General features: G+C 50.1%; 1 protein-coding gene across 1 annotated transcript in view; it reads left to right on the top strand.

The window, feature by feature from the left end:
- LOC144720975 (BTB/POZ domain-containing protein KCTD5-like) overlaps positions 1–13,272 on the top strand; it is a 75,800-nt gene continuing 62,528 nt past the window's right edge. Inside the window, exon 1 of the mRNA XM_078598204.1 lies at positions 1–397. Coding sequence (XP_078454330.1) covers positions 137–397 — 261 coding nt within the window. The 5' untranslated portion in view covers positions 1–136. The remainder of the gene's footprint in view (positions 398–13,272) is intronic.

Here is a 13,272-nt window from a genome sequence, read left to right as displayed (position 1 = left end):
GCGCAGAGGGAGCTCCACTCGGACACGCGAGACAGGCAGAGACCTCCACCACCACCACCGCGCGCCGTGCCGTGGCCTCAACACCGGCGGGCAACTCCCGAGCTCGACCCCTTTCACACCTCGCCGAGTCTCGTCAATGGCTGGGACGGCGCGGGACGGCGGCGGCAGCTGCGGTGGATGTAGTGGTGGTGCTGGTGGTGCCGGTGGTGGTGCCGGTGGTGGTGCCGGTGGCAACGGCGGCGTTGGCCGCGTTGTAGTCGGCGGCGGCGTCGGCTCCACGTGGGTGCGGCTCAACGTGGGCGGAACGCGCTTCACCACCACGCGCCACACGCTGAGCCGGGAGCCGGGCTCCGTGCTGCACGCGCTGGGGGCTGCGGGGCCCGGCGAGGCCGAGCAGGTAGCTCGCTTCACCAACACCACCATCACCACCACCAACACCACCATCACCAACATTAACACCACCATCACCACCACCAACACCATCACCATCACCACCACCAACACCATCACCACCACCAACACCATCACCACCACCAACACCATCACCACTACCAACACCATCACCACCAACAACACCATTAGCACCAACAACACCATCACCAACGTCACCACCAACACCACCAACACCATCATCACCACCATCACCAACACCACCATAACCACCAACACCACCAACACCACCACCATCATCACCGTCTACCGCGACTGATTCAACTACACAGACAAAGATCCCCTGTATAGCCTTAACAGACTTTAGGGGCAAGTGCTGTTAGCGAGCACCTATGAAGGCCGAAACGGTACACGAGGGGTTGGGTGGCCAGCACTACGCCCGACCGCCTTTGTCTCCCCAGTGGCGATGTTCACACACCGCACCAGGTACTCATTTCAGGCTGAGTCGACCTAGGGGAGGCCCAGGACCGGTTCAGATAATCGTCACTGGTGTTGGCCGTGAGCGGAAATCGAACTCGGGTCGCCAGGTTCATAGCGCAGCGCGCTAACCACTACACTATCGCTCCCCACTACTACACACACATTTACACACATTTACACACACTACCACTATACTTACACTACCACTATACTTACACTACCAGTACTACACACACACTACCACTATACTTACACTACCACTACACACACACATACACTGCTACACACACACTACCACTACTACACACACTACCACTGCTACCCACACACTACCACTACTACACACACACATACACACATTTACACACACACTACCACTGTACTTACACTACCACTGCTACACACACACTACCACTGCTACACACACACTACCACTATACTTACACTACCACTGCTACTACTGCAACACACTGCCACTGCTAGCTACTAGTAACACACATTACCACAGATTCACATACACGACCACTACTACACACACACTACCACTGATTCACATGCACTACCATTGCTACTGATACACCTACTGTACACGCTTACACACTACCTTTGGAACTACACCTACACTACCACTAATACTACAAGCATACACTACTTTTGATACACATGTAAACTACCACTGCTTTTACTACTGCAGCACACATACACGACTACCACGACTACCGCAACTACTGCTAAACACACACACTTAGGCTTCGTATGGTGTCAGAGAAGTTCAACATACCTGTGCATACCACGACTACTATACCTATACACATACACTGACTGCTACACACTACCCACTATTGCTGCACACACACCAGCACTGCTACTACACACACTACTGTTACATACACACTACCACTACTGCTACACACAGACTACAAAGATCCCCAGTGTAGCCGGCACGGCACACAAGGGGGTGGGTGGCCAACACCATGCCCGGCCGCCTTTGGCTCCACGTTTACACATCGCACCAGGTACTTATTTGAGGCTGAGTCGACCTACCACTACACACACACTACCACTACACACACACACTACACACACACTACCACTACTGCTACTACTCACCACGATTGCACACACGCACACAGCGACAAGACCCCCCCCCCCCCCGTCGTCTTCACAGACTGCTTGGGGGGCAAGTTGCTCTGTTAGCGAGTAGCAGCGCCTATAAAGGCCGCCACTGCATCGCACGCGGGTGGGTGGGTGTGTGGCCAGCACCGCGCCTGGCCACCTTTGTCTCCCGATATGTGGCGACGATTGTACACCACACTAGCTGCTGTTACTCGACGAGGTGCGAGTCTATCCCAGAAGCGAGGGTCCCCGGGATCTGTTCAAAAGGCCGCCACTGACCGCCGGGGTTCGTTGCACAGCGCGGTGACCACTGCCCCACCGCTCCTCCAACGCGCTCAACACACGGACGCATCGCAAACCACACACAGACACAACAACCGCCATGTGAAGTGTCGAACGCCCGCTGGCAGGAGGTCGCGGGGCAGACCCAGCAGGTGCCACGGGTCGACTGACTGAGATGACTGGCTGATGCACCACCTGTGCCCCATACTACTCCAGCCTGGTTAAACCCAGGATGGATCGTTGGCAGGCCAGCCGAAATGTATCTAACCGGCGAAGATGTTCCATTAGGGGGGTCCACGTTCGCAAGCGTAGAGAAGGGAGGGAATGACCATGGCCGAGAAGACCTGAAGCTTCGTGTGGAGCGACAGACAAGATCGCTTACACACAGCGTTACACAACCGATGAAAAGATAATGCGGCTTGACTGATTCGGAGTGAGACCTCTGCTGTTTAACCGGAGCTGGTCATTAGCACACTAACAAGGTATGAGAAACTCTTCACTCTCTCCACAACTGCCCCATCACCCATTGGGAGTGGTGGGGGTGGAGTGTCCGTTGGTACAAAATACCCAGGCAGGTGCTTAGTTTTGTTGGGGCTGATGGTAAGGCCCCACCTCTTAGTGGCACGCTCCAGGTTCAGCAGCAGCTCCTCCAACTCCTCTGAGTGAGCGGCAATTACCAGATCATCGGCATACATAACATGGTTGAGCAATAGGGAGCCATCCCTTGACCGCACCCAGGCATCGATTAAAGGCTTCACTAACTACGTGGTCGAAATAGATGTTAAATAATTATGGGAGCCAGAGGACATCCCTGTCGCACCCCAAGGTGTACAGGGAATGGCTCTGACTCCCGGCCACGTAGTTTTACCCGGGCCCGCTCACCATCATGAAGGCCCTTAATGATCGTGAGCAGCGGGTCAGGGACTCCGAAAGCACGAAGAACTACCCAGAGCCCAGGCCTACTGATGGTATCTTAGGCCTTGACCAGGTCAATAAAGCAGAGATGTAGGTCTTGTTGGAATTCCCTACACCTCTGCTGTAGCAGACTGACAGAAAATATGACATCTGTACAGGACCACCCTTTCCTGAAACCACATTGGGGCTCCGCAAGCCTCTCCTCAACGTGCTTGGCAAGGCGATGTTGAATAATCCTTGCCAGGACTTTTCCCGGCACACTGAGTGAGATGCCCCTGTAGTTACAGTCTGTGCGGTTCCCCTTCTTAAAGAGGGGGACCACCAGGGCATCCTTCCAATCCTGTGGAACCCGTCCAGTGGTCCAGACTGTTGTTATGATGTCATGTAGGGCAGTCTGTGCACAAACGCCACCCTCCCTCAGCATTTTACTTGGGAGATCATCTCTGCCCAGTGCCTTTCCTGGTCTCAGGCTCTGGATCGCCTTCAGTAATTCCTCAACTTATTGCACCTCAGCCAGCCACTCGCAGGAGGTGACTTCTTACCATATTTGAGGCACCGCAGCCTCAGCAGGGTCATCCCCACTTTGTCCCAAGATGTTTTCCAGGCTGAGGGATTTCCCCTCCCCCAGGACCTCATAGAAATGCTCAGCAAATATGCAAACCTGTTCCTGGGGTTTGGAGATCGGATCACCGTTATGTCCCCTAATGATGGTAATAGATGTGGCGCTGCAGGTTACTTTTTTTATGGAATTAAAGAGCGATTTGTGATCGCGGGCCATTGAGGCAGACTCCATCTTTTCAGAAACCCGCGACCACCAACTATCCTTGCGGCACCTCACGGCTCTCCGAACCTCCGAGCGAAGGCTGTAGTGAGCCTCCTCATTCTCTGACGTGGAATGCTGTAGACCAGAGGTGGGGAACGTCGGGCCCGTGGGCCGTATAAGGCTCGCGAAATAATTTGGCAGTTCCAGCCATCACATTAGGGGTGAGTTAATGAAATGTTTGACCGAATATAGCGGGCTAATCTTTAAGTTGATACATTTGTATGGCCCGCGAATGATGTTATTAATGTCCAAATGGCCCTTGGCAGAAAAAAGGTTCCCCACCCCTGCTGTAGGCGATTGGGCCTGTTGCTTTTTTTCAGCCCGCCTGAACACCTTTGTCAGCCAGGGTCTCTGGGGAGGTCTGGACCATGTACCCAAAGCAGCCATTGCAGCTGCATGAGCCACAGTCCTGAACCTCACCCATTTCCCCTCGACATCAGGAAGAGTGGGGGACGATGCCAACCCCAGCCGCACGCAATGATCTGGCCCATGTCTTCCAATCACTCCAAACCAGGTGCTAGCATCATGACCAACTCGGGCATTGAAGTCACCTAACAAGATGACTATCCCAAGGGGCCACTTTAGCCAGCACCTGTGACAGGAGGTCATAGAAGGCATATAACTCATCGGCCTTGCCTGCCTTGCTCCATGGATGTTCGTCTTCGGTGATGGCATAAGTAACCACGACCACTACTCCTCACCTCTGGTTGATGGGAAGGCGAGCCCAAAGTAGCCTGGGGCTTCCAGCTTCCCACACCTCACCGCCACGCTCCTTCATTCTTTTGTTCAGAAGAAGAGCCACTCCTTGTTGTTTGGCAGTCTCCTGCCCCGAGTAGAGGACTGTCCACCCCTCATGGTGGCAGGAGCCAGAGCCGGTCCACCCGACCTTTTGAATACCACTGAGATCCAGGCGGTACTGGTCCAGCTCCCGACAGAGGAGTGGCAGCCTCTCCTCCGCAGCGAGTGTTCGAACATTCCATGTGGCCATCCGAAGTGGCTTTTTGTTTCTGGAGGAGTCCCGAGGGTAAGGATTCAGTTTCCTGGGTTTGGCCAGGAGACGTTTTAGACGCCTGTCCCCCCGGGGCCTCCGGCACAAGCTTAATACGTTTTTTACATCGTAGTTTTAATAGTAGTTAATTGAAGGTGGAGGGGTTACAGAGTCCCCATTTGGCTGCTGTGGTGGTTACAAACGCCATGAAGGGAAAGGCCAATCTAAATTGGCCCTCCCCCCACGGCACTGCCCAACACATCGTTGCCGTCCGGCACCACGAGTAGGAAGGAGGTTCATCTTCTTGGTTCTTTCGGTAAAGTCACGTAGAAGGGAAGTAATACAATAATAAAAATAAAACATAATAAAATAAAATTATTTTATTATATTATGTTTTATTTTTATTATTTTATTACTTCCCTTCTACGTGCTTTACCGAAAGAACCAAGAAGATGAATCCCTGCAGTCACGAAAGCTTTAAATCGAAAGGTAGGAGGTTGTTTTTGCCCGACCAGAGCACACACCATAACACACAAACACCACACACTTCAACACACGCAGGGTGAGGCCTGCTCTGCTCACAAGTTCCGTGTGTGGGTCTATGGCCTGCAGCATGGCTCATCACACGCCTACTGCTTGATGCCCTCTTGCCGGTCTTTGTATACATTTCAAGTTGTGCTCTTACTAGGGAAGTGCGATAGAGTCCCCCCCCCCTCCACGTCCATCAGACGAGTGAGACTCTCTTCACACATCAATCACTTGTACAGCAGATTGAATCATCATCAACCACTACCATCATCAACATCACTGGTGTGTGTGTGTGGGGAGTGGTAGTGTAGCGGTTAGCGCGCGCTGCGCTACGAACCCAGCGACCGAGTTTGATTCCCGCTCATGACCAACACCAGGTGACGATTATCTGAACCGGTCCTGGGCCTCCCCTAGGTCGACTCAGCCTCAAATGAGTACCCGGTGCTGTGTGTATAAGTATCGCCACTATGGAGACAAAGGCGGCCGGGTGTGGTGCTGGCCACCCACACTCTATTGTAACCCTGCCGGCCTTCATAGGTGCTCGCTCACAGCACTTGCCTAACAGTCTGGTGAAGGCTACACGGGGGATCTTTGTCTTTGCCATGCATAGCTCCTGGTGTGTTGTGCTCTGCATTTTATCGATTACCAAACATGCTCATTGCCAGCGCATGGCAGCACCACGAGGAAGTGAATGAATGATGCTCGAATATACCCAGAAGAAGCTGATCAAGTTTCTGACCTCCTGAGTCATTATATATCGAATAACAAAGATTCCAAAGAACACGGGATGAGATGTTACTATCCTTTGTGCAAGCACTTCCAAGAGTTAATGAACAGTGAGCCTGGTGAAATTTGGGGAGCGCATCGTCAGTAGTGAACCTTTGGTTCCTAGGGTGTTTCGGCCTTTCATACTATACACCCTCCCCAAAGGCGGCCAGCGACAGGGTGATCAATCCTACGCTTGCGTCCCATTCCCAATTAGTCATATGAGTTGCCTTGTTGTTGATAGCCAACATCCCATGGGACTATGTATAGCAGGGGCGTCCTCCTCCCTGAGTCAAGCATTGTTGACTGCATACCTCCTGGCCCTCTCACTTTGGGGCCCAGCTGGGGTCTTTCCTCTTCATCCAGAGCCACTGACTGCTGCCTTCTGCCACCTCCGATACAGCTCTGATTGCCGAACGCTGGCTCTGGCCCTTAATTCCCAGGTCTCTAAGCAGTCTGGTTGTAGATGTTGCCACAAAACCTCTGCAGCCCACCTCCACTGGTCGGACTTCTGTGTTCCAGCCATGATGCCGTGCTTCGGCAACCAGATCGGCATAGCGCAGATGTTTTCGCTCATAAGCCTCATCTACTGAGTCCTCCCAGGGTACTGTGAGCTCAATGATGAAGACCTTCTTGAGCGAACGGGACCAGAGCACCATGTCAGGTCTTAGGGTGGTGGTTGCGATCTCCGGAGGAAACAAAAGTTGCCGGCCAATGTCAGCTAGCATTTTCCAGTCGCGGGCCAAGCGCAGCTGGTCTCGCTCTATTGGTGTCGAGCCGCTCTTCGGTGGTTTAGCCCCTTCGCGGACAAAGGTCGTCCGTAAGGGGTGTGATGCTGCTGGGGGTGGTAGGGAGTTGGTGGCAGCTCGCTTGTCCTCCAGGGCGGACGCAAGGTTTTTAAGGACTTGGTTGTGACGCCAAGTGTAGCGTCCTTGGGTGAGGCTTGTTTTGAGAATGTGCCTGAGGTTGGCTGGCATGGAACAGAGGGCACAGTCCGGATCTTCACCATACCATTGGTGAAGATTAACTGGTGTTGGAAGGACGTCATATGTTGTTCTGATGGAAAAGCTCAACCGCCTCGCTTCCATGGTCCACAGATCCTTCCAGCTGATCTTCCTCTTCTCCACACTGTCCCATCGAGTCCACTGTCCCTGTTTGGCAAGAGAGACTGCCTTGGCCCACCTTGCAGCCTCCTCCTGATGGCGTACTTCCTGCACTACCATCTTCCGCCGCTCTGGTGCAGTGGCCTTAATCCAAGCAGCACGGCTAGTTAGCCCAAGGCCTCCTCTCCCTTGCTGAACATGACCCACAATGTCAGCATGTCTGAGGGCTGCTGTTGCCTCCTGGACTGCTTTTCCTGGCCTCCATTTGCGCCCAGTTGCCAAGGTCGGCGCGTTGTTGCTCACCACTGGGTCTTGAGATTCATTCAGTGTCATCTGGAGCCTGGTTTTTGCACACTTGAATTCCTCGGTTAGACTGGTGAGGGGCAGCTTGAGGACACCATCTCCATAGAGGCCTATGGTGGTAAGGCATCGTGGAACTCCGAACCACTTCTTTAAGTAGCTCGTGACTCCTCTTTCCATCTTCTCCACTGTTGAGATTGGAACCTCATACACTGCTAGGGGCCACAACACCCGGGGTAGGAGACCAAACTGCAGACACCAGGCCTTTCACTTTCCAGGTAGCTGGGTGTTGTCGATGGACTGTAGGCTACTACTGATGTCTTTGCGCAGTTGTTGCACCTGGTCTTTGTCCTTCAGGCTTGCATCATACCACCTTCCAAGGCTTTTTACCGGCTGCTCAGACACTGTTGGGATTTGGTCATCTCCGATGAAGAATTTCAGGTCACAGAGTACTCCCTTCACAATCGAGATGCTGCGTGACTTGGATGGTTTAATCTTCATACGGGCCCAGCTGATGTTCTCCTCGAGTTTTCTGAGCAGTCTCCTGGTGCATGGGACAGTGGTGGTCAATGTTGTAATGTTGTCCATGTAGGCTCTGAGTGAAGGGAGGCGAAAACCAGAGTCGACTCGCTGTCCACCAGCAACCCATTTTGAGGATCTGATGATAACCTCCATTGCCATTATGAATGCCAATGGAGAAATGGTACATCCCGCCATTATACCTACATTCAGGCATTGCCATGAGGTGGTGAACTCTGAGGTGGTGAAGCAGAACTGCAGATCCTGAAAGTACGACTTCACCAGGGTTGTGATGGTGTCCGGTATGTGGAAAAATCTGAAGGCAGACCACAGGAGTTCATGGGGCACAGAGCCAAATGCATTGGCGAGGTCGAGGAAGACTACATGGAGGTCCCTTTTCTCCACCTTGGCCATTTGGATCTGGTGCCAGATCATGCTGGAATGTTCCAAGCAGCCAGAGAACCCTGATATTCCTGCCTTCTGTACAGATGTATCGACGTACGCATTCCTTTGCAGGTACTCGGCCATCCTCTGGGCAATGACCCTAAAGAAGATTTTCCCCTCGACATTCAGTAAGGAGATTGGGCGGAATTGGCTGATGTTTACTGCATCCTTCTCCTTAGGGATCAGGACCCCGCCTGCCCTACGCCACACTTTGGGTATTATCTTCTTTTGCCAAGCTGTTCTCATAAGCCTCCAGAGGAACCTCAGGACGTCTAGTGCGTTCTTATACACTTTGTACGGGACTCCATTTGGCCCCGGGGCTGATGCTGTTCTTGCCCTTCGAACTGTGTTTTCCACCTCTTTCCATGTCGGAGGGCTGGTCTCAATATGATGTTCCGGGGGTTCAACGGGTGGGATATCTGATGGGATGGCCAGATGTTCATGTTGCTTTGAGTCAAAGTTTGTTGTTTTCAGGTGCTCTTCTAGGTCTTTCTTTGTTGTTTTTAGAACTCCACTTTTTTCTTTCGTGAAGAGACGTTTAAGGAACTTGAAGGGATCTTTATAGAATCGAGTTCTAGTTTGTTCTTTCTTCCTTCTGCGTTTCCGTAGGTTCTCTGCTCTACGGAGGGATGCCAACCTGGTTTTGATGTCAGCCTGAAGTGCCTCTATGCCCTCCTTTTCCCCTTCCGAGGCTTTCTTCCACTGTTTCTTAGCTGTCTCCTTTCTTGAACGAGGTGCTTGATTTCGTGTTGCCTCCTGGAAACTGGTGGGGTTGGAACCTTTCTCCCGCCTTTTGCCTCTTGCACTCCAAAGCTTTCTGCCCCGTACTCATAGATGATGTCCCCCATCCTCTCCAACTTCTTCTCCACTGTGCCTCGAAGTTTCTCGAGGGTCAAGGTAAGGTCAGTATTCACTGTTTCCCACAACTTCTTGCCACTGGCGCCAGGCCACTTCACATACGGTCTGTGCCCTGGTAGTCTTCTCTCGACTGCAGGTCTGGGAGGCTGGGTGAGTTCCTCTCCTGTTGTTGGTTCCACCTCAATTGTTACTTCGGTGCTTGAGTTTACGTCCTCCATGACAGTGGTACTGATGCACTGCAAACTATGGTTTGCGTCCAGTTGCTGTGCTTCATTCGACTGATTTGATCGCTTTCACAGAAAGTAATCAATGCGAGGCCTCTGTCTCTCTTTAAAAAAACTGAAGCTTCAACCTTTTTCAGGATACACTACAGGAGATCATCGCTTTTCCTGGGGCTTAAGGGGCGGGGGGGGGCAGCGCCGGATTTTCAAAATCGCCGGATAATCACTTGTCATCATTATTTAAAACAGCTGATGTTTGCACATTCTTGTATGATATTATGTGATTAGGTGTTGTGTATATGTTTTTTTGTTAGTGTTTCAATTTTTTTGACCATGTGAAATTGTCATGAATCAACATACAAATAGCATACCTGTAAACCCCTTATCAGTGCCTACCTTATTACAGACCAATTCAGACCTTATTGGTCACTCCGTGCCCTTAGAAATCTCAATGTTAATCTTACAAAGTCACATCACAAGGGAGAAAGACAAAACAATTTGCCCGTATTGAAACGGACCTGAAAACTCAATTTCCCTGTACAAGAATATAGGGTAAACCGTATGGGTTGACAGGTATGAAATAGACAAAAGTGACTGTAAGAAGTCACCGTATTTACTGTACCGTACTTACCACTCCAATGTGGAAGACTGCATCATGTTGTGATGATGTACGTAGCACCACTACGCTCTTGTATCAACACGACCACATGTTTGACGATCACCAAACCGGTACAGCCTTCAGGCCCAGTGCTCCGGTGAATGCCGAATTACACAACGCAACTTTTTGCCCGATCACACCGTATATAATTTCTATTCCTGTAGTTATTCGTTACGAAAAATGTATATACGTGCAGTATATTCATTGTTTAAGTTGTATGTATTGTAAAATGTACTGTATATAATATCTGACACTGAAATCGAGCATGGATACTTTTTTTGTCACGCACGTGGTGCCAATAGCCGGACTGGTTATAGCCTTTCGAGCGGTTTTGCCGGATCGGCCCCGGACAGCCGGATAATGTTGAAAGCAGCAGTTGGATAATTGATGATCAACGGTACTACATCAGTTACTTAGACCCTCGCGTAACTTGATTTGCAAAATCCATCGGTTCCACTGAGAGTGCAAGGTCGACGAGAGATCAACAGCCCATCCACGGGAGATTTGGTCTCGGCAAGTCAATGCAGGCTTCCAGATGTCCGTAAGCACGGGGGCTTTCCTTGGCACAAATGTTGCATCCCATTCCTGCCGAGGGCTCGGTGAAAACGGCTTGAGGTTTTTTAGGATGTGCCTTAAAGATGCTGTCTGGGCAGCAATGGACCTGTGATAATGATGATTGAGGCCTTCTCGTCCCTCATAAAAACCCTGGCTTAATTGATGAGGGGGTTCCAGCGGATTCGTATTTAACTGGCCCATTACTGCTGATTGCAGCATCCCACGCCCAAGGAAATGAGGAGGCTTTGCGCAAGCGACTGGTCCATCGGGAGGTTCACGAAGATGTGGAAAGAGGCCCCCCCCGAGGAGTCCTTGTGTAACGGATTTTACAGAACTAAGTAGGGCATGGCTGCCATCTGCGTATAAATAAAAGGCTTGAGTGGGCATCTTCAATGGGGAAGTAACGATGTACCAATTAATTAATAAGGTTTCGTCCTGACACTCATGGTACATATATATTTTATTCATTCAAATTCTAAGCAGGTGATGTCCTCACATTGCACGTAGACTAACGGAGCTAACGCAATTGTGACAGTTGAGATACATCACAAACGAGATGGGGAAAAGAAAGAAAATATATGTTCTTGAAACTAATTATGACCCTGAATGAAATCACCCAGGGGATGAATAGTATTCATAATTAAAGGTTTTTGTGGGTTAGATCGCGTAAGTATAAATGTGTCTATAACCCGCCACCACCCGACACAGCCAATGAGTGACGTTTGGCATGTAAAACAAAAAGTGCCAATTAGTTACTAGTTCAGCCCACCGGTTGTGTGTTGGAGAGTAAATCCACAATATTTACAATTTGAGTCCTGTGATGTTTGGCTGGTAATGACATCCAGCATCGTTGGGCAATTTTGCCAGAATTGTCAATACTGTACTCATTAGTAACGTTGTGGATTTACTCTCCCACACACAACCAGTGGGCTGAAGTAGTTACTCATTGGCTACGTTTTGTTTGTGACAAACCCTTACTGGTTGGCTATGTCGGGTGGTGGCGGATTGACAACACAACATTCATATTTACGTGTTCGAACCCCCAAAAAAACTTCTATTATGAATAATATTGATCGCAAAAGCCTACGTGTCAGGGATGAATAGTTAACGCATGGCCCTACGCAACGCACAGGATGGCGATGCTCGCTATTCCCCCTCCCGTGTGTGCTTTCAGCTGATTTACTTCCCATTGGTACTTCACAAGGGGTACTGGGTGGCCCACCTGCCTGCTGCCACTGGCGCACAGAGTTTCTGTAAGGGGGGGGGGGAGTGCCAGATTTCGTTTGATCAACGCTCCTGTCACCGATACTTGGCACTCGATTTGGAATGGTCCTGGCAATGTTTGGTGTCATTGACATGCTGCATCCATATGTGTTCGCTCAAGGTCCCAAAGATCTGGGGCATGCAGATCTACTCTGCATTCCTATAGTCGAGGCTTCGGTCTATGGGTGACCAAGATTTTTCCCCATGTAGCCCCCAAGCGATGAAACGCTCTTCCACGAGATGTCAGGGGGATCTCTGAGTCTGTGGACATTTTTATAATATATATATTCATAATATTAAAATATATTTATAACATTATTATTTTGCTGAGTGTCTGCTGCTGTGTCCTATACAGCGCTTTGAGATTCTTGATGAAAAGCGCGATGCACATGGAATTATTATTATTGTGAATGCACAAAAGTAATTAAAAAAGGTCCCATAGAATATAATTGCTCGGCCTTGGCGAAAAATGCTCTTGATACGTGCATTGTCTTTGTGCTGTTCGCCTTTTGGGGTTCTCTGGTCTGACACTGGTGAGACTAGGCCATAAAGAAGGCTGTCTCTGGTGTAGGCCAATCAGTTTCAAAGACAATGCATATATTATTATCAGAGCATGTTTGTTTTCATGTTTTTTTCCACAAGTACCTGTGGTTAAGGCAGACATGATTCATTGCAAAATGCATCTATTTAGTGTTTGAACATCTTGAACATCTTAACACTCCCTGTTTTATTGCCAGAAAGGGTAAAACCTCTTCTTATTTTTCACACTTTGATGCTGGCAAAAAGGTCCCATAGATACAAGAATTACATGAGCAGGCATTGTTTGAGGCTGTGGTATCCTCTCCATCAAGAAAGTGCAATAATTATGTTCACTGGCTACAACAATATTCAACGTCATTGTGGACCGTGTAAGAGACGAAGAATGATTGAGGCATCGTTCCATAATTGAGATATATTCTTTCTGTGTAGACATTCACTAAATAAGTTCTGAAATTTTTGTTCCAGTTATTGGTCCCATATCTTTGACGTCGTCAACACTTTTACCATCTGGTCCAAAAACTTTC

The sequence above is a fragment of the Lampetra planeri genome, chromosome 1 (assembly GCF_965212315.1).
Source record: "Lampetra planeri chromosome 1, kcLamPlan1.2.h2, whole genome shotgun sequence".
Classification (NCBI taxonomy): Eukaryota; Metazoa; Chordata; class Hyperoartia; order Petromyzontiformes; family Petromyzontidae; genus Lampetra; species Lampetra planeri.
This window is presented reverse-complemented; position numbering and strand designations above follow the sequence as displayed.